Source organism: Molossus molossus, unplaced genomic scaffold (assembly GCF_014108415.1).
Source record: "Molossus molossus isolate mMolMol1 unplaced genomic scaffold, mMolMol1.p scaffold_m16_p_5, whole genome shotgun sequence".
In the NCBI taxonomy this organism is placed as follows: Eukaryota; Metazoa; Chordata; class Mammalia; order Chiroptera; family Molossidae; genus Molossus; species Molossus molossus.
Genome location: NW_023425388.1, coordinates 86,521,437 through 86,543,578, shown reverse-complemented (window position 1 = coordinate 86,543,578; position 22,142 = coordinate 86,521,437). Strand labels below are relative to the sequence as shown.

The window sequence follows — 22,142 nt, the reverse complement described above, 5'->3', positions numbered from 1 at the left end:
TGGATGCAAGAAACAGAAAACACAAATTTGGTATGAGGGTGATGTGACAACTTAGATAATGAAGATTCATGACTTTTGGGGCTAAAACAAGTTTAAGATTTTTTTCAGACTTTATTGTGAGGCCAGTGTTTTGTGGGTACCTATGATGTCTTCACTGAAACAGATTGAATAAACTCTCTGATATCTAAAACTGTCTGAGTTCCATGGGGTTCTTAAATATCACTATTAAAATCTCATGACTCTCTAATAATTCACAACTGATCCTCTTTTTTTCCCTTAAATTTTTTCAATTACAGTTACATTCAATATTATTTGGTATTAGTTTCAAGTGGGCAGCATAGTGGTTGGACAATCATATACTTAACCAAGTGTGCCCCCTAATATTTCCAGTACCCAACTGGCACCATACATAGTTATTACAATATTATTGATTATATTTCCTATGCTGTACTTTACATCCCCATGACCATTACCATTTACAACAGCATGGATGGACCTAGAGGATATTATGCTAAGTGAAATTAGTCAGTCAGAGAAAGACAAATACCATATGACATGTGAAATCTAAAGAACAAAATAAATGAACAAACAAAACAGAAACAGACTCATAGATACAGAGAACATACTGATGGTTGTTAGAGGGAATGGGGACTAGGTAAAAAAAGGTGAAGGGATTGAAAAGTACAGATTGGTAGTTATAATGGATACTTTTGTTGATGAACAGTTTAAATAATGTAAATAGCATATACTTTGGAAAAGGGAAGGGTTCATCTTTTTTGGTTTAAGTTTCTTTCTTCTGTTTGTGTTGAACAAAATGCAAAACCTTATCAATAAACTGATTATTTTTCCTGTATTGTAGCTGATTCCCTATCTCCAGTCAAATCTCACAGGGTTCCAGAATTTAGAAATCCTGAACTTCAGAAATGGCAGTATTGTGGTGAACAGTAGAATGAAGTTCGCCAAGTCTGTCCCACCTAATGTCAACAATGCTGTATACATGATTCTGGAAGACTTTTGCACCACTGCCTACCAAACTATGAACTTGGCCATTGATAAATACTCCCTTGATGTGGAATCAGGTAATGATATTGATTACCTTGCTGTTTTCTTAGTAGAATCCAGTAATCATTCATATGTATGTTCTTCTACACTGAGTCAAGGTGAATTCAACACTTGTAGGTAAGAAAGTACTATGTCAGGCAAATTTTCTATATCTTGATAATTAGAAAATATCTCTTTCAAGGACATCAATATCATCCTCTTTTCAAAGGGTTGTGCATACATGTTATCTTTTTTAAATTAATTTATTTTTGTTAGAGATGTTACTCCTTTTCCCCTCTATTGACACCCTCCTCCCCATCCCCCATCCTGTCCCCAGCTTTGTTGTCTATGTCTATCGGTTATGCATACATGCATATAAGTTCTGTGGTGTATCCCTCCCCACCCCCTTCTGAGGATTGTCAGTCTGTACCCTACTTCTATGACTCTGGGTCTATTTTGTTCTTCAGTTTGTTTAGTTCATTATATTCCAGAAATAAGTGAGATCATGTGGTATTAGTCTTTCTCTGCTTGGCTTGTTTCACTTAGGATACTTTCCAGGTCCCTCCATGTCGTCTCAAAGGATAAGAGATCTTTCTTTCTTACAGCTGCATAGTACTCCATTGTGTATATGTACCACAGCTTTTCATCCACTCATCTACTGATGGATACTTGGGCCATTTCCGGATTTTAGCTATTGTAAATAGTGCTATGAACATAGGGGTACATATATTCTTTCTGAGTGGTGTTTCAGGCTTCTTACAAATCATCAAACAACAAGTGCTGGTGAGGGTGTGGAGAAAAGGGGACCCTAGTACACAGTTGGTGGGAATGCAGACTGGTGCAGCCACTATGGAAAACACTATGGTGTTACTTCAAAAAATTAAAAATTGAACTGCCATTTGACCCAGTGATCCCACTTCTAGGAATATACCATACATGTTATCTTTATTTATTTACCTCCCACTCCCTTTTCAACCTACTCCATCTGGCTCTCTCTTTTACTGGATCTGTTCTCGCTCTATCTCTACAGTGCCAAGCCCACTAGATAAGAATTCTCTTTCCTTCTATATTATTTTCCTAAGTTGTTTTATTCTTTTCCATTATTGTAAGTCTAATGTAGATATATTGTTTCTCCACATTTAAAAAAAATGTTTTTTATTGATATTTTAGTGAGAGAGGAAGAGAGAAAGAGAAAGAGAAACAACAATGTGAAAGAGAAACATTGATTGGCTGCCTCCTGTACACCCCCCACTGGGCATCGAGCCAAAACCTGGGCATGTGCCCTGACTGGGAATCAAACCAAGACCTCTCAGTCCATGGGACGGCACTGAATCACTGAGCCATACAGGCTGGGCAAGACTTTATCTGTTTTAGTAACCACCTTGTTTTGCATATGGAAGGTACTAAAAAATACTGTGAATGAATGAAATGAACCATTGTTTTTATTTGGAAGACTTGGATGCATAGAATACTGTTGAATCCTCAGAGTTAGTTATTTTTTATTTCCACACACCAGAGAACAGTGGTTTTAGGTGGGAGTAAGGGGAATGTCTGGGTTCATATTTCTCCAGTGCCTTTTACTCTCTTTGAGAGTCAACTCTATTATTTAACTGAGGAAGAAACAAACATCCTTTCCTTTGAAATCCTTGAAGGATCATTATTCACTGAAAGTGAGGAAAATGATTTGGCTAATCTCCCAATATCTAAATCTCTTGCCATTTGAGTTCTCTAAGGCCTGTTGCACGTTCTTTGCTATATGGTGTAGTGGAAGAAGCAATTCATTATAATTTGGAAGGCCTGATTTCTTGCGTCTGCTCTGCCATTTATCATTTGTGTAACCCTAGATGAGCCATTTTATCTCTGAGCCTTAGTCCCTCAAAAATTAAACAGGGATAATGTTTGTGATGATTACTTCATAAGTTATATAAATGTCTAATCACTATGTTGTTCATATGAAACTAATATAATATTTTATGTCAACTCTAATTGAAAAATTAAAAAAAATTTAGTGGGGATAATATTACCTGGCCTATGTATTTCATGGGGCTATTCTAAGGATTAAACAAATAACATATGTTTGCATTTGACTAGCCATACAAATGCAAGCAGTTATAATTTATAAAACCTTTTGCAAAAGTCAATACACTTAAAAAAAGGGGGGGGAGGTAGAATAAGTAAATGCATTTACCTTGATTTTATATGTAACTCACATGTCAGCTGCATGCTGAGTCATCCAGATTATAGGGTCACCTTTTTCTCTATTATTCAAATGAACTGGCAATAGTAACTCCCACATGCAGTGCAACAGCTGCATCCATGTCCCTCCCACCCCCAATATCTCGAGGAATGAATAGGGAACGTAAATATCTCTTAATCACCTCGAGCTCTGAGTTTCTTCTCCTGAATTTCCAACCTCATGTTTGTCTTGATCCTTGTGGTTGTTCTGTATGAAAACCCAGTACAGATCACAGTCCCATTTTTGACTTTCCTAAAGCACCTTTACAACAAGATAGTTGTTTCTATCAGATATTTGCTTATGATATGAGGGTGACGGAGAAAGCTTTATCATACCACAGAAGATTGTTTAAAATATTGTTAGGCATACCCTAACCTTCCTTAGCAACCATTTCAAAGTCATTTTTTTTCTTCTTTCTTTTTATATGCACTCACCTTCCCCTCACTGCTAGGCCAGGATTATAGTGATTTCTGAGTACAAAGTCACAATTTGTATACAGAATGAGACTGTGAAGGCTTAGGAAACACAGTGGAATCCTGCTGTAGAAACGGCCTGTCTGTTAGCACTTCTGAGTGTGCTCCTTTTTAGAAGAGCACTTTTTCGGTGGTCCCCTGTATGAGTTTCCTAGCACTGCTGTAGCCAAGGACCATAGTTCTGAAAGGTAGAAGTCTAAAATCAAGGTGTTGTCAGAGCCGTGTTCCCTCTGAGGGTCTAGGAAAGATTCCTAGGATGAGTCAGACATTTTTTGTGGTACTGGTGGTAATGGTATATTTTAATGGTTCAGGAAAGGGGTTGTCTGATGGTACTTTGGAGCAGGGAGCCTTAGTGGAGGAGCTTCACATACCCCAGCTCCTGTGCTTTGACTTTCCTTGCATCATTTTCTGGTTTGTTTGCTGTTTTAGGTGATCAAGCCAACCCTTGCAAGTTTCAGGCATGCAATGAGTTTTCGGAGTGCTTGGTCAGTCCCTGGAGTGGAGAAGCAGAGTGCAGATGCCACCCTGGGTACCTGAGTGTGGAAGAACGGCCCTGTCAGAGCCTCTGTGACCTACAGCCTGACTTCTGCTTCAATGATGGGAAGTGTGACATTATGCCTGGACATGGGGCCATTTGTAGGTATGGTGTAGGTAGGGATTTTGGTTTAACAAGGTTATAGATACTTCCTCTGAAGAATAAGGGTCTATACCTATGATTTTAGGATAATCACAGCAATATTTATTATAGAAGTTATATCTAGGCAATAGATTGGTACCATTTACTTCTCATCTGAAGACTGAGTCAGATAAGATGCCTGAATTATACCAAATTCAATTGGTTATTTTATTTTATGCTCCGAGGGACCTGTAAGAAAAACACTGTCTAGTGTCCTACTGAGAATACTTAGAGTAGTTGTCGATCTCTGTGTTGTGGTTCTTAGAGGGGATGGTAAGGCAACTGGTGTTTAAATGAGGTTTTGGCATAAGATCAAAGCTTTATACTATGTCTGAAAGTGAAAACAAACAAGTTTTATTCTATTTGGATTGTGTTTTTAATGGCTTTGATCTGCTCCTGGTTCTACTGAGTATTCAGAGATAAAAAAATATGTAAAATCTTTGCCCTGGGTGGTTTGGCTCAGCGGTTGGAGCATCGGCCTGTGGATGAGAGAGTCCTGGGTTTGGTTCCTCCTCGGGGCATATACAAAAAAAATTTTTTTTATATATTTATATATATATATATATGTAAAGTCTTTGAAGTTATAACAAATATATTTTATTTTAAATACCTGAGATTTATTTATTTTAAAGGTAGAGCCGAAGGAAATGCAGCAGACAGATGAGCAGACACAGATAGCCTGACTCTCCTTTCCTGTCCATTCTCCTAAACTAAAACAGAACATATCAGCCTCCCAGCCCTGGCTGGTTTGGCTTAGCAATTAGAGCATCGGCTCATGGACCAAAGAATTGTGGGTTCAATTCCGGTCAAGGGCATGTACCTCAGTTGTGGTTCAGTCCCGGCCCTGGTTGGGGTCGTGTGGAAGGCAGCCAATCGATGTGTCTCTCTCACATCAATGTTTCTCTTTCTCTCTTCCTCCCACTCTATCTAAAGATAAATGGAAAAATATCCTTAGGTGAACATTAAAAAAAGAAAACAACATATCAACCTCCCATCAATCACAGTCACATGGTGTAAAAGGAGAGAATGCTGAGAATAAACAAGAGGATGATTTGTGGATGTGAAAAAGGTCAAATGTTGGCATACTGCCCAAAACAGAGGACCTAGGTAGAAATGATTCACTGTTCTATGTGAGAGAGTGTAATGTTTAACCAGGAAACTGAGGGGAAAACAGTCTCCTGATATCCAGAGAAATTAGTGTTATTTTGAAAAGCAGTGATTTCCTTGCTGTCCTTGTTGCTCTGGGATCTGAAGGCGGTTTTGCACAAGTCTGCGGCCTTGGGGTGTGGAGGATCTCTGCAGTGTGGGGAAGGACACGCGGAGTCTGGGGACCTGGGTTCCAGCTGCTGAGTAATTGTGTCCTCTCACTCCAGTCACTCCTTCTGGGCCTGTTTTATGTTTTTCATAACTAAGGAAGTGGAATAGAGTTCTTCCTTAAAGTCCAGTCTAGCTTTTATTCCATCATTTACATGAAGTCACCGAGGACCTCCTGGGTCTGTGCCCGGCATTCTGTACAGCCTTAAGTCGTACGATCATTTAACCTGCATATTTGCCTGTTTACTGAAGCTTTGTGTGGTCAGCATTTATTTCTTTACTTTCCCCCAGCCCTGCCTGCTATTCAGTATTACTTTCAGCCGAGTGATCCACTTCTAGACTCAGTCACTTCTCATTGCAGGTGCCGGGTGGGGGAGAACTGGTGGTACCGAGGGGAGCACTGTGAAGAGTTTGTGTCCGAGCCTTTGGTTATAGGCGTCACCATTGCCTCCGTGGTGGGACTTCTCCTCGTCTCTTCTGCTGTCATCCTCTTCCTTGTCAGGACTCTTCAAGCTCAGAATGCGAGGAGAGAAAGAGAGAGGCCCTCTAGGTAAATAAAAAATTGCTCTCTGGTGGGATAAAACATTCCTTTTATCCATTCATTTAGTAGTGACTATGTGCCAAATATTGGGTAGGGATCTGCAGTGGAGGGGAAAAAGCTATAAAGGAGAATGAAAACATGGTCCTTGTCCTGGAAAGGTGTCAAATTGGAAACAAACACAAACAGCACTATGAAATAGGTGCTAAGCAGCCTAGATGAGGGATGAGTTAGTGTGGTCCAGGGGAGAGTCTTAGACGGTTTAAGAATGGTTATGCTATTTAGTTGGACAGAAGAGTAGATATCTATGGTGGGCAGGATGGGATACTTTCTAGCTGGCTGAATGAGCATGAGCAAAGTTAGGAAGGCATGGATGAAACTCCAGGCACACTGAAGGAATGGCATCATTGAGTATGGCCAAAATGCTTGTTTCATGGTTGGGAGAGTTTGAAAGGGTGATGGAGATATGGTGAGACCCTGGTGTGAGGACCAGATCTGTTAGTTTGTTACCCTTTGGTTCATTCCAGTTTTAAATCTACATAGGAATCCGACAAGAAATGAAATCTGGTTTTCTTTTAGTTAAGTGTAGCTTCATTAATGGAGAAAATATAATCTGTTCTACTTACTAGACTAGCAATCCAAGGACCTTTCAGGTTGTTATGTGATTACAGTCCCTGGCTGTACTTTGCTTTTGAGCTTCTATAGTCTATAAGAGCTACTGGTTTAGGGATAGGTCACCTTCCCTCACCCTCAGATTGCTAAAGAGGCACCCCCCCCCCCCCAGGTTCCCAGAGCACCCAGGACATGTTTCCATCATTGTTCTCATACTCTTTTCGAGTCTAATTTTTCATTAGACTGTAATCTCTTTATGGAGAGGGATTCCAACAAATTCTTCATGTCATTACTATCTAGAACAGGCTTCGGCACCTAATCAATGCTCAGTAAACATTTGTAGACCTGAATTGAGTCCAGTCCCCTCATATTTATACTTCTATCGGATTCTCTGCGTGTCACACACTGATTTTTTTATTTGTCTGTTCTGGAAATGATGGTGCCATGTGCATTTCACAAAATACTATCTATTGGCAGGCATGTTTCCCATCAGCATTTATTGAGTGCCAGGAACAGTGAGAAAATAAAGATGAACGGGACATGGAGCAGTTCCACAGGGCGCTTGCCATGTAGTCGAAAAGTTAATAATAACACCTGATAAATAATTTTTGAGATTGATCTGGAGCCCTGGCCAGTTTGGCTCAGCGGTTAGAGAGTTGGCCTGTGGTCCAGAGAGACCCAGGTTCAGTTCCCGCTAAAGGCACGTACCTCGGTTGCAGTTTGTCCCCGGCCCTGGTTGGGTCATGTGGGAGGCAGCCACTTGATGTATCCCTTTCATGTCGATGTTTCTCTCTCTCTCTCTCCCTCCCACTCTATCTGAACAAAAAATGGAAAAATGTCCTCGGGTGAGGATAGAAAAAAAAATTTAGAGATTGATCTGGATATTTTTCACAGTCACCTCCCCCCATTTGAATCAGTTCACCTCTTTTTCTTCCCCAACAGAAATCTTGCTGCACATAAACAATCTTCCAAATAGTTGAACATCTGAACAAGAACCTGAATCAGTCCTACTTTTCTTTTTGTGGCTCCAGCAGGCAGCCTGATAGCCTCTCATCCACTGAAGATGCTGTAAAGTACAACCCCGAGTATGCAAGCCACGTGGTGGGAATCGAGCAGTACGGGGGACCCTATCCTCAGCATCCCTTCTACGGCGCTGCACCAGGAGAGGTGATTGGTGGTCTGAGCAGGGAAGAAATCAGACAAATGTATGAGAACAGTGGGCTTTCCAGAGAGGTAGGAAACTTTGCTTTTCTGTTGTTGCTCAGCTGCTGCTGGTGTGTGTGAGTGTGAGTGTGTGCACATGTGTGTACATGAGCTTCAAGAAAAGAAGAGAAGTATTTTCTGATTAGTTTTTACTTCATGATATCTCCTACTTACTGTAGTATGCAGAGGGTATACACATCCGAGCTGTGCCTTCTTCCCCATGTTCTGGTTTCTTTCTCCATTATTAGTAAATGCTCTCTACCTCCTTCCCTCATTCCTTAGAAATGTGTCTGAGTTATTCTGAGCAGTTCATGTAATATCCAAACCTTCCTTTTCTCTGGAAAGGCCATTTCTTCCTATAGCTCTCCCCTGGTTAGCCCAGAAAGCCAAAATTCCTTATAAAAATTAGAACTCCCTTTAAAGGATGGTTGAGGTTTTTCTAATGCAATGTATCGCCTCTTTCCTCTTTTTAAAAAGGAAATTGAAGAGAGAATGAGAATTTTGGAACTGTATGCCAATGACCCTGAGTTTGCAGCTTTTGTGAGAGAACATCAAATGTAAGCATCCGAGCAGCAGCCCTACCCTGGTTCTCAGCGTGTGCCTGGGAGCCGCGCCTCCAGGCGGAGCACGCAGTTCCCGTTCCGCTCACGCAGGGGGTTCGCTGACGCCCAATGTTTGTTGAGTTCTTTACAGTTAATGCATTTCCACATAGGTTACCTCATTTATTTCTCATAATGGCTTCATAAATGGACTGTTTCTTATTTAACTTTTATAAATGAGGATAAGAAACCTTGGAGAGCTGAAGGTATTTACTCAAGATCAAAGGGATAGTAAATGGCAGAGAAAATTTTAAATGAAGACACTATGTGTTCTAGAGCTTCCTGGGCTATGTCATATTTTCTCTGTTATTACCGTAGATATCACCCATGAGTTATGCTCTAAAATATTTTTCATAGACAGTTTCTGTGAAAAGCATTTGAGTAGACTTAAATCCTTACATTTAAGTATCTCTGTAGATACTTTTATTTATACCTATGCTTTCAGTTACACAACCTCATTAAAGTGTATCTCTATCAAGCTCATCTTACATTTCATTCTATCTTTTCATTTGCTTTTCTCAGCATGCGCTTTGGGCAAACATTTGTAGTTTTTTTCCTTTTGTTCCCCAGGATTTGTAACGAGACTTGGGTTACAAAAATAAACTATCTTATAAAGAGACCATTGTGGGCATTAATAGAGTGTAGTGGGTGGGGTTATAATTAGGCTTTTATTTTTGCTCCAATATTACCAGGAATCTGACCTCTCAAAGGGGCTTCCTCATGGACAGGTTCTACCCAGGCCAGATACCTTCATCTGGCTTTTGAAAGAGAAAAACCAGAACAATTCATGCAAGTTTGTGGAAGAAATTGACTAAGGGTCAGGATGACACCCATGGCCTTGATTGGAGCCTCTGCCCCTTTTCTCTGATAGGCAGCCCCTCACTCATGACTCTTTTCTGATAGGAAGGGATAAATGGACACTTAGGGAAATTGAGGATACTTTTTTAATCCCATGTGCATGGTGGAGAACGCCTTTCAAAATCTCTGAATATCTGCCATGGCCCCTGGGAGGTGCTGTCAACTTTGCTGAATGCTGTTAGAACAATATTACCAGGAATCTGCCTTTTAAACCAGGATACCCACTCATCCTGGCATCTCCAGCCAGCAGGTGACCTAGGCTCCATTCCAGTGGTATCTAACACATAGAACATGACTGGCGTTTTTGTCTTCCCTGAGACTTCTTACAAGCCCCTCAGAGCCACCTGCCTGAATGTGTTTCCTGAATTAAAAGTGCATTTTATCCAGGCTAAGACATCTGAAGGAAGGATTTAGGAGAGCCTAATTAGGGGGAGTCAGATTGACTACATTGCTTCGGGTTCTTCTGGTAAACTGTCTAGTATTAACATATACAAAAAGTCCATGTAACAGAAGATTTAAAAAGAAGATCAGTGTAATAGAAGGAAGTTCACACAGACACTATAACTTTAAGAGGGATGTTCACTGAGAGGATGGCATTGAAAAAATGTTAGGCACATAATCCACATGACATTTCCAGTTTCACTTAATCTCAGCATTTTTATCTACCCATAGAAAATGTTAATGGACTTGATTAAGGATTTAGTAAAAAAATTACATACTCTTTGTGGAGAGGATTTTTTTCTTAAAACTTAACAAAGTGCAGGATAACTTTCCTGCAAAGAAAGCAAATACAAAGTATTGGTGGTTTTAGGAATAGAGCTTGGCAATGTATTACAGCAAAAGTGCATTTCAGTGTGCAGTCTTGCTTTTCAATTAACTGTGCTTTTTGTTTGTTTGTTTTCATGGCAGGGAAGAGCTTTAATCAAAACTCCTATTGTGGAACCGGTTAGAAGCCTAGAGAAGATAGAGATCACGTGTTACCTGTATCATATAATTAACCTGGATTTTGACCTCTGTTGGAAGAAGCATATTTTATTAAAAAACATTAAATTTGGGCACATTTTTTTTCCAGTTAAAAATTTTAGACTGTAGTAAGATGTGACATTTTTTTATGCCTACAAAACATTTTTATACATGAGCTGCATTTAAAGAAATTCCAACTGTGAGTTCCGGAAAGCGCCCTGGAAGAAGGCAGCGGGCCGGCGCGCCAGGAGCATCGCTGTCCACTTGGGAGTCTCCAAGGGCGTCTTCGCAACCGCGCCTCAGGAGGCCGGGCGAGGAGGAGGTGAGGCTGTCACAGCGGAAGGCAGGCTTACTAATGAAATATTTTGTAGCATGCTTGTTCTTGTCAGATGCAATGAAAAGCCTTTCATGTAGTTTCAATATAGTTTATAGTCAGACATTTGTCTTAAATAAAATATTAAGTTGGGGGGGGGTGGTGGATTGAACTGCTGAAGAAAAATGAACCTTTTTGCTGCAGTCTAGAGTTAGACTTATACTTTATGCTTCTACCAGAATTTTAAATTTCCTGAGCATATTAATCAACATCACATTATTGCTGTGTTAAGTATCTCAGCATCCTATTTTTTAAAAGCTGTCAAGGACAATACATATGTATAAAGTTTAGAGGGTTCTGTTAGACTAAAGACGAATTTAATCACGGGCAGGGAGGGAGTGCAGGTTGGGTCAAGGCTACAGCGCTGAGAGTATACGCTTTGCTGATTTGATTGATGGGTGAACTGAGTTAGAACTAATGGGTTCCCTGCCCCAGCTTATGATATCTAAAGATGTCCTTGCCAAATCCTGGATCTTCTCTAGTTTCTGGTCTTTTAATTTGGGCAACAGCATTTAACTACCTCACATAGTACAGGTTAGCTCATTTGTATTACTTCTCTTTTGCATAATAACTCATGTCTAAATTAATTCTTGCCTACAGGAGACATGACAGGACTTACTGCAATAAAAAATCTTTTTTATTTTATAGGTAGGAAAAGTCCACATCTTTATATACATTTTAACTAAATTAGTAGTTACCCACTTTCTCTCTAGCATATCTTTAAAAAATATGTTTCTAAGGATAAGAAATCTTTCTTTCTTACAGCTGCATAGTACTCCATTGTGTATTTGTACCACTGTTTTTTTATTCACTCATCTATTGATGGACACTTGGGCTGTTTCCAGATCTTAGCAATTGTAAACAGTGCTGCTATGAACATTGGGGTACATATATTCTTCCTGATTGGTGTTTCAGGCTTCTTAGGATATATTCCTGGAAGTGGAATCACTGGGTCAAATGGAAGTTCAATTTTTAATTTTCTGAGGTAACACCATACTGTTTTCCATAGTGGCTGCACCAGTCTGCATTCCCACAAGCAGTGTACTAGAGTCCCCTTTTCTCCACACCCTCGCCAGCACTTGTTGTTTGATGATTTGTTGATGGCGGCCATTCTGACAGGTGTGAGGTGATATCTCATGGAGGGACCTAGAGAGTATTATGCTAAGCAAAATAAGCCAATCAGAGAAAGACAAATACCACATGATCTCACTTATTTGTGGAATATAATGAACAAGGAGGGCTGATGAGCGAAATAGACCCAGAGACATAGAAAGGAGTATGGTTCAGACTGATAAACCTGAGTATGGGGTGGGGAGGATGGATGAGATGAATCAAAGAACTTATATGCATGTATGCATAACCAATGGACATAGACAACAATGCTAAGGTGGTGGGAGGGGGCGGGATGGGGAGGAGGGTGACTGGGGGGAAAAAGGAGAAACATCTGTAACAAAAATTAATAAAAATTGAAAACAAAATATGTTTCTACTGATTTTTTTTAGAGAGAGAGGAAGGGAGGGAAAAGAGAAAGAGAAAAACATATTGATGTGCGAGAAACATCGACTGGCTGCCTCCTGTATGCACCTGAACAGCGATTGAACCTGCAACCTGGGTATATGTCCTGGTGACCTTTTGGTGCACAGGGCAACACCCAACCAACTGAACCACACCAGCCAGGGCTGTAGCATGTTTTTGAACAGGTAGCTTTGGAGAAGGGGAGGAGAGGGCTAAATATTCATCACTTTTAATAGTAAATTGCACAGGCAGATAAGTTATTATTTTTATTATTATTATTTTTTTATCCTCACCCGAGGATATTTTTCCATTTTTTGTACAGATAGAGTGGGAGGGAGAGAGAGGAAGGGAGAGAGAGAGAGAAACATCGATGTGAAGGGACACATCGAGTGGCTGCCACCCGCACGACCAACCAGGGCCGGGGACAAACTGCAACCGAAGCACGTGCCCTTAGCGGGAACTGAACCCGGGTCTTTCTGGACCGCAGGCCGACGCTCTAACCACTGAGCCAAACTGGCCAGGGCAGATAAGTTATTATTGATTCAGGTATCATGTGTTACAATGTCTTCATGTTTGCCAAAAGCAATCTGGAACATTCTTTCTGACCAGGGATAGATTGACCATAAAATAATATTTGGTTCACTTACTATTTTTTTTTTTTAACTTGATGACTGCCAATTTCACTCATTATGAGGACACTAGAAACTAACTTAAATCTCTGTACATGCCACAGTAAAGCTATTGAAAGCCTTGAAGATATCCAGGTATTTTTCAAAGTATGCATAACAAGTTTGTGTGTGTGTGTTTGTGTGTTCCCTTATCTCAGTATTTCCTTTCCTTTCCTACTTAATGAATTCTCTGTAACTTCAGCATAGGTAACAAGCCACTGCTAGGACATTTTTGCTGGGCTCATTAGAATGGTAATTAATAAATGTTAATGACATTTGTCACTACTAAATGCTTAATTGTATTTGTAAAACCTCTGAAGATTTGTTTAGCTTTAAAAATTTTTTTCTCTATACTTATTTGTGTTTGATAAAAAAAGAAAATTTGTTTTATCACAAATTAACCCTAGAATGCCATTTTCTTTAAATCCTCACCCAACATATTTTTCCATTGATTTTTAAAGTGGAAAAGAACGAGGGAGGGAGATAGAGAAACATCAATGTGAGAGAGAGAGACATTAATTGCTTGCCTCTCACACATGCCCCAACTGGGGCCAGGGGCCACACCTACGACCCAGGTACCTGCCCTTGACTGAGAATCAAACTCCCAACCTTTGGGTGCATAGGCTGACCCTCTAACCACTGAGCCACACTGGCCAGGGCTAGAATGCCACCTTTTGAATGTCTGCTTGCCGGCAGAGTCCTAGGTGGATGTAAAGGGAGACAAGAGCAGGTCACCACGTGGAACACTTATGAGAAGCACAGACTGAGCCGAAGAAGGATTGCTGTTTTCTAGAAGCCAGGTAGTAAGTGTGGATTTGAGAATTCTGACAGATCTCTGTCTCTGGTTTTCTTTTTCATGACCTTTTCAGTTGAGAGCAAATTACTTAGCTCTACATGAATATCTGCTCTGCATCTATTACACGGAAGAATAAAGGAAGTCCTAAACTCTCAGGGAGAGACCTAGAGGCTGCAGTCCAGGAATAAAGACTGTCACCCTACCTTTGCTATAGCTGAACCACTGTGGGGCAGATCAGAGAATCAGTTTCCACGCTGAAGATCCACTGATGTTCAAAGAGAAGGGCCAAAGGAGCTATGAGTCTTGACAGGCCAGCTACCCCAGAAAGAACTTTTTTGTATAAAAAAATTAAATATAGTTGGTATATAACATTAATTTCAATCATACAATATAGTGATTTGACATTTTTTTCCCCTCACCTGAGGACATTTTTCCATTTTTGTTCAGGTAGAGTGGGAGGGAGAGAGGGAGAGAGAAACATCAACACGAAAGGGACACATCAAGTGGCTGCCTCCCTCACAACCACAACCAGGGCCGGGGACAAACTGCAACCGAGGTACATGCCCTTAGTGGGAACAGAACCCGAGTCTCTCTGGATCACAGGCCAACGCTCTAACCGCTGAGCCAAACCAGCCAGGGTGTGATTTGACATTTTTATACCTTACAGTGTGATCACCCCACTAATTCTAGTTATGGTGTGAATGTATCACAATGTTACCATGCAGACATATCACAATGTTTTCTGCATTCCCCTTCAGCAGGTATTATACTATGTGAAACAAGTCAGACAGAGAAAGACAAATACCATATGGTTTCACTTATATGTAGAATCTAAAAACAAACAAACAAACAAAAAAACCAAAAAAACCCAAAACTACAAATAAACAAACAAAATTTAAAAACCCAGATTCAGCCCTGGCCAATTTGGCTCAGTGATTACAGCATTGGCCCACGGACCAAAGAGTCTCAGGTTCGATTCTGGTCAAGGGCATGTATCTCTGTTGCAGTTTGGTCCCCAGCCCTGGTTGGGGTTGTGCAGGAGGCAACCAATCGATGTGTCTCTCTCACACCGATGTCTGTCTGTCTGTCTGTCTGTCTGTCTGTCTCTCTCTCTCTCCCTCCCTCGCTCCCTCCCTCTCTCCCTCCTACTGTATCTGAAGATAAATGGAAAAAGAAATATCCTCAGTGAGGATTAAAATAAAAATTAAAAAAACAAAAACAACACCAAAAAACCAGATTCATGGAAACAGAAAGAGCTTCTTGTTAAAAGAGTATTCCCAGAAGTAATTTAATGGGATGCAGTCATTTAAAAGCATTAGGCTAAACTCTCCTTTTAGGTTGTGTGATTGAGGAATGAAATGTTCTAATTATTAGAACATTCTCATTAAACTAGCAATATAATATTCAATAAGACTATCACCTTATATGAAAACAATAAAATGCAGTTAGCACTAAAAGTGCATGATAAATAACTCAAACTTTTTTTTTTTTTATTCATAAGGTGCTTTGGAGTCTTGTAGATAAGTATAACCTTTATAATTGAGTGTATATACATGATTCTTATTTTCATGAATTCTGGATAAAGGGGCATTTATCTGGTAAATAGAATTCCATTTCCATCATGGGAGTGTTTTAAGGGTATTTGTTCACATTTATGTGCCCTGAAGTCCCATGGTTTGGCTCCCCCCCCCTTTTTTTTTTTTTACCACATAGTGAATTGTAATGTAAACAACCCAGAATATTACTTCTGAAAAAAGGATGGAAACTGCACACATATTCTTTGTAGGCTCTAAAACAATGTTGGCTCAAATATGATACCTGATCTAATTATTCACTTGCATGCTTTATAAGTGTGCCTTCCATTTCATGATTTTTCAGCACCTGGTGCAGTGTCTTGGTGTCATTTCCATGTTTTCTATAATGAATATTTTGACATCTATCAGCCTGTGAATTGAATTTTCATTTTGAAATGGGAAGTGAAGGCAGCATAGTTATTCCATTAGGAAATAGCTGATTTAGGAGAATAACCCATCTTTATTAAATTGGGGTGTTTTAGCCAAGAAAAATATGGGTCACATTTTTTTAAACATGTTTTTAACAATTACCAGAAGGAATGGGTGGGGCCAGCCTTCCTCATTTACAATCCAGCTGCAAGAGTCACGAATCCTTGCTCATTCTATCCCCAGTGTAATAGTAAATGCAGAAAAAATGATGTGAAGGTCACGATCCTCAAATCAATTAATTGCATTGTGCTCTACAACAGATCCTGGCTGGGGGTGAGAAGGTGGGAGGGTACAAAAAAGCAACTGATGTCGAGAATCTGCCTGAAAGTTTCCTTGACTCATGCATGTTATAAAGTCTTGCAGCACTCCTATGAGTTAATAAGACACAGGTTAGCCAGCTCCCCCACTCACACACTTTACCACTGCAGGCTAGATGAAATAATCCCTTCTCCTGGGGTTTCCCCCTCACCTGTATTTAGTTATTTCTTTAGAGATTAAGGACATAAATAGGAAAAAAGTAACCATGATATCAAAGAATAAAGGTATAATTATTTATGTATCAGGACTGTGTGACGTTTCTGAAGTGATCATGTTCAATATTGGGCATACATAGTGAAAGATTTTTCTTTCTCCATCTTATTTACAATGATGTTTTACCTAAACTATGGATCGGATAAGTTTATGCTACTGTACTGTTATTTTGAAATGCTCTAGTCTTAATGCTAGCTAATTAGAAATTAAAAATTTGGAAGTCTTTATGTGTATGAAGCATCTTTCCTTCTCATGTATATAATTGTGCCATTTTCATTATTAATAAATTTCTCTTTCACGAACCTCGCCTACATTTTTTTTTTGTCAATAAGAAGAAAACATCGTAGAAAGTAGCAACAGTTAAGTTGTAATTACCATTCAAAGATACATGTGAGTGATCCCACTTCTAGGAATATACCCTAAGAAGCCTGAAACACCAATCAGAAAGAATATTTGTACCCCCATTTTTATAGCAGCACTATTTTACAATAACTAAGATCTGGAAACAGCCCTAGTGTCCATTAGTAGACGAATGGATAAAAAAGCTGTGGTACATAAACACAATGGAGTACTACGCAGCTGTAAGAAAGATCTCTTATCCTTTGAGACGACATGAAGGGACCTGGAAAGTATTATCCTAAGCGAAACAAGCCAAGCAGAAAAAGACAAATATCACATGATCTCACTTATTTGTGGAATATAATGAACATAACAGTGTGAGGAATTGGGTAGTCCCAGAGACGTGGAAGTAGGGTACAGATTGACAACCCTCAGAGGAGAGGGTGGTGGGGGGAGGGAAGAGATAAACTACAGAACTCATATGCATGTACGCATAACTGATGAACACGGACAACATAGCCGGGTATGGGGTTGGGGGATGGGGAGGAGGGTGTCAATAGGGAAAAAAAGGAGAAACATCTGTAACAAAAATAAATTAATAAAAAATTAAAAACAAACAAAAAAACCTAAAGATACAATGTGAGCATGGAATAAAAATGAAAATCATTCTTTGATCTTTTCAAAAAATTTATATGATTTAAAAAAAAATTAAGTTACAGTTGACATACTTTATATTAGTTTTAGGTGTATAACACAGTGATTAGACATTTTATATAATTTACAGCGATCACCCTGGTAAGTCTAGTACCCATCTGACACCATACACAGTTTTTACAATATTATTGATTATGTTCCCTAAGCTGTTCTTTACATTCCCATCACTGTATTTATAACCGCTGATTCTTCTTAATCCCTTAACCTTCTTACCCACCCTCTAATCCCTCTTCCATCTGGCTTTGATTAACCTTTGTGTGGTGAGGATGTAGGGGAACTGGAGACAAATCTAGGGCCCAATTGTTGCCTTGAATTTTGTTTATATTTAATGATGCTGAGTCATCATTTAGCCTCTCTTGAACTTTACTCTTTTAAACTCTTAGAAACTTTCATTTTCTCCCTCATCTGCTTAAGGCATGGATGGAAAGAAAACTGATGGAACTGATTAAAGAAACATTAGGAAGTAGTTAGCTCCAGCTGTCCTGTAATGAGAGAAGGAATTGGTGAGCTGTCTAAAGAGAGCAGAGGAGACAAATCGCTCAGCAACCTAAAGCAATCTTGCATGGGGAGACCAGAAAGAAAATCATTTACTTACCTAAGCATCGATATCAGAAACCTCAGTTTTCAGTGCTGGCAACAGGGCACGTGGAAATCCTAAATCAGTCTTAGTAAAGAGGAGGGTGGTCTTGATTTGACTCCAAAGACCTTATTATAAAAATACAAAATGGGAGAAATGTGTCTCATAAATACCTGTTGATTGATTAATTATTGTTTAGGAGAAACAGTGAGTAGTAGCACTGTTACTAAGAAATCTGGTCAGGACAAGCCCTGGTCACCCGTAGCTCATGTCCTCCCCATGCTGGTCTACTATCGAGCTGCTTCTGAACATATGACCCATCTCAGCCAGGTCTTGGTGGGCTGTGTTCCATGAACTAACCTTTAAATTATCCTCAACAACACACACACACACACACATTTTGTGTCCTATCTTTAAAAGTACAATTTATGCTAATAATAGTTGTTAAGAAATTATGCTTTTCTCAGTAACAGCAACATGATGTGTGGGTTTTCTGGAAATAATTAATTTTTCCAAATAAATAACTCTCATTGTTAATAGTACACATACCATGGCAGGTTTGGGGAAGAATGTGCATATTTTTGGCAGGTGGGCCTTGGAAGGAACCTCAGAAAACTCACAAAAACTCCTTCTTGTCTGCCTTTTTCTGTACCATGTACATGCTTCCATTCCATTATTCACCAAAGCTGTGTTGTAATTTTTTGTTCATGTCACTGAGTTCCACTAAACTGGGTTCTTTGATGTTGGAGGCTGTGTCTTGCTCATCTTCATTCATGAAACCAAAGAATGCTTGATGCCGAGTTTGTCCACAGTTATTATTAATTCACTTGGCTTCAGACAATGGGTCATATGTAGATATTCATTTTATGACCAGCAAGCAAATGATTATTTTGTATTCCAGAAACAAATTAGGTGGACCTATGACTGGTTTATATACTACTTTGAAAGAAGTGGTTTATGGAGATTTAAAATAGCCCTGTGTCAATAGATCAGATCCATACATTTATATCTCTTACCCTCACTGAGTAATTCACTAATTATAAAGTAGTAAGCATTTTCCAAAAACCTGGCAGAAAATATGGACTGCCACAGTCAGATGTAACCTAGAGACTCAAGGAGGGAGGTGGGACAAAGATGAACAGCGTGGGGGAGGGGCAAATATTGGGGACTATGGAGACGGGTTTGCAGGAACAAAACTTTTACTTACTGTTGGTAGAATTGAGAATATGATGCAAAAGTAGGCATTGTTTAATCTTATGAAACAGTTTTCTTTAAAAAATGATTTTATTCTTTGTTCATTTCTTTACTGGGTAAGGTAGAATAAAGGCACCCAGTTCTTCCCTTTCTTAAACAGAAAAAACAAAAAAACTACCACAAAGAAGGATGAGTAATTGGTGAAACCTGTCAGCTTTATTTAAGTTCCTGTATTTGTCTTTTTTGAAAGTTTTTGGTTGTGTTTGTCCTGCACATAGCAGAAACATATTTGTGTATTTCCCCTCAGTTCCCCAAGCTTTAGCATGGGGGGAAAATTGCTTGTCTTCTCATTTTTGTAGCTCAGTCCTAGCAGAGTGGCAGGTGTTCCTGTGCTCCACAGGCAAAGACCTGAAGAGAGAAGACGTCACGCCAGGTTCCTCTGGCACGGGATTCCCCCAACGTGCTGTAGGTACAGGCAGACCTCAAAGATCTGCCACAGTTCGGTTTCAAGCCATTGCAATAAATATGTCTTGCAATAAAGCGACCTGTAATCTTTCAGTTGGTGGAGGGCCTTGCTTTCAGTTTGTAAAAACACACAACACCTGTGACTTGCAATAAAGTGAAGTGCAGTAAAGTGAGGCAAGCCTGTACTTGGAAGCATCTTTTGGCTCCGTGCTCCTAGGGGACAGGTATTAGTTTTGCTTGGTGTCAGATAATTTGCAAATACTCCACGAAGATGAGGATGACCTTGCTGCTGCTGCTATGAGACCATCAAATGTTTGTGTGACAGCAAAACAAATGTTAAATACTTTCTTTGCTATAATGAATGACTGAAATCCATTTCTGATTGAGATTTTGAATAGTTTTTTCTTGGAAGGTACAGAAAAGTAACACAGATCAGAAAAGTTTTCAAGTTAGAGGAAAAACTAAATTGTAATTATTTGACATGTTGGCTTAATTTCCAATGTCTTTTTAGTGATTATCTGTTGAGATGCCCTTCTCCTTGCTTTTTTAATTTTACCATGAACACCACTTTCCTACTTGAAAAAATTTATATAGACACCTTTTGTGAAATAATTGTTTTTCTCAAAGAATTTGTGCTTTCTGATATCTCAATATCTTATTTACTATAAAGGAGAGATGGTTAGCCCTGGCTGGTTGCTCAATGGTTAGAGCGTTGGTCCGTGGACCAATGAGTCACAGGTTTGAATCTGGTCAAGGGCACCGACTTCAGTTGTGGTTCGTCCCTGGCCCTGGTTGGGTCATGCGGGAGGCAACCGGTCAATGTGTTTCTCTCAGGTCGATGTTTCTCTCTCTCCCTCCCTTCCACTCTACCTGATGATAAATGGAGGATTAAAAAGAAAAAAGAGAGCCCTGGCCGGTTTGGCCCAGCAGTTAGAGCGTTGGCCTGCAGTCTGGAAAGACCTGAGTTCGGTTCCCGCTAAGGGCACGTACCTCGGTTGCAGTTTGTCCCCGGCCCTGATTGGGTCGTGTGGGTGGCGACCACTCGATGTGTCCCTTTCACATCGATGTTTCTCTCTCTCTCTCTCTCCCCCTCCCTCCCACTCTATCTGAACAAGATATCAAAAAAAAAAAAAAAAAAAGTCCTCGGGTGAGGATTAAAAAAAAAAGAAAAAAGAGGTGGTTAATGATCTAAATGAAAGAAAACATGGTTCTTTACCTTTTCTTTTTAAATACTAATTGGATTTAGTGTGCTACAGATACAATGAACATCTAGATCTCTTCCTACCATTTAGTGACAATTTCACTTGTCACTACAGAAATAATTAATAATTCATGTTGCAGTTTCTACCAGGAAAATGGATTTCATGGCCTATTTTCAAGGTGGATGATACTTCAAAGTATCTAGTTAAGGAGACTGTTAGGTTGGAATTGCCCCTTAAAATGCTCCTTGTTTCTTTAAAAAAAAAAAAAAATGCAAAGATAACTTATTTCTAGAGAAATCTATTTTCCTTGGGAAGTGCTCTATGACAGTAGTGGAATGATCTCTCTTCCTCATGAAAAGAAAGCTTTAAAACACATGTTGAGAATTGGAAATACCTTCTGTTCAACACTGTGAGCCAGGGAAAATTTTTCCATTGCTTCACTTTTTCTTATTTTACCTTCAGATTTGCCAGTGATGTTTCAAGATCAGAATTTAACTTGGAATTGCAAAGCTGCAAGCTTAAATAGTTTTTTCCATTAATGAACAGGTTTAGACATGACTCTATTTTAAGGACAGTCTTACATTAATTTTGACTTAAAATATAAAATTGATCCTTTGGAAAGGTCTATAAAATCAGGCAATTTTTCTTAGTTTTATTAAACCAAGATGGAGAGAGTAGGAATCTGATAATGTTGGTGAACGTGTCATAAGAAACACTGGCTTGAACAGTATTCTTCAGTGCCCAGGTAGGAGTCGCACTGATTGATGGCCTTTAAGCATTTCTTCCTGTTCCTGCCCTATGGTGCACTGGTACTCTTCATACGCATTTGCACCAGGACCTCACAGTGACCCTGCTTGGGATGGCTTAGCAGTGCATAAGTGAGGCCAGATCCTTGCTCTCTGTTTGAGAACTCACTGGGGAAGGATGATTGTTACATGGCAACCTAACCTGCAGAGATAAACATGTTAACTTGCAATTCAGTTGCTCCAGGGTTTTTTTTTTAAATCTAATTATTCTTTAAAGTTTTTGTCCTCAATACTATTTAATTTAGAGCAGAGGGTTAGGTTAAATTACAGTAAGTCCTTGGTTCTGCGAAATAACATATAGTGGAACCAGTTTTATCATAGGCCGATATAAACAAGTGCTAAGTTCCTATGGCATCTTATCTACATCACAATGAAATGATATTCAAGTACCTGCTGTATTAGCGAAAATGTTCACTGTTGAGGCTTTTATCGTCAAATAATATGCA

The 22,142-nt window shown here is 39.5% G+C and overlaps 1 protein-coding gene across 6 annotated transcripts in view; it reads left to right on the top strand.

Moving 5' to 3' along the window:
• Positions 1-10,978, top strand: part of IMPG2 (interphotoreceptor matrix proteoglycan 2) — an 87,118-nt gene extending 76,140 nt beyond the window's left edge. For 2 of the 6 annotated variants that reach the window (XM_036243452.1, XM_036243450.1), the window contains exons 14-18: positions 860-1,079; positions 4,180-4,390; positions 6,102-6,290; positions 7,922-8,123; positions 10,460-10,978. In XM_036243452.1, the coding sequence (XP_036099345.1) occupies positions 860-1,079; positions 4,180-4,390; positions 6,102-6,290; positions 7,922-8,123; positions 10,460-10,642 (1,005 nt within the window). In that variant the 3' untranslated portion in view covers positions 10,643-10,978. Of the gene's footprint in view, positions 1-859; positions 1,080-4,179; positions 4,391-6,101; positions 6,291-7,921; positions 8,124-8,570; positions 8,651-10,459 lie in introns of all 6 variants that reach the window. The other 4 variants (XM_036243455.1, XM_036243456.1, XM_036243454.1 and 1 more) reach the window with 4 other exon arrangements.
• The last annotated feature ends 11,164 nt before the right edge of the window (positions 10,979-22,142 follow it).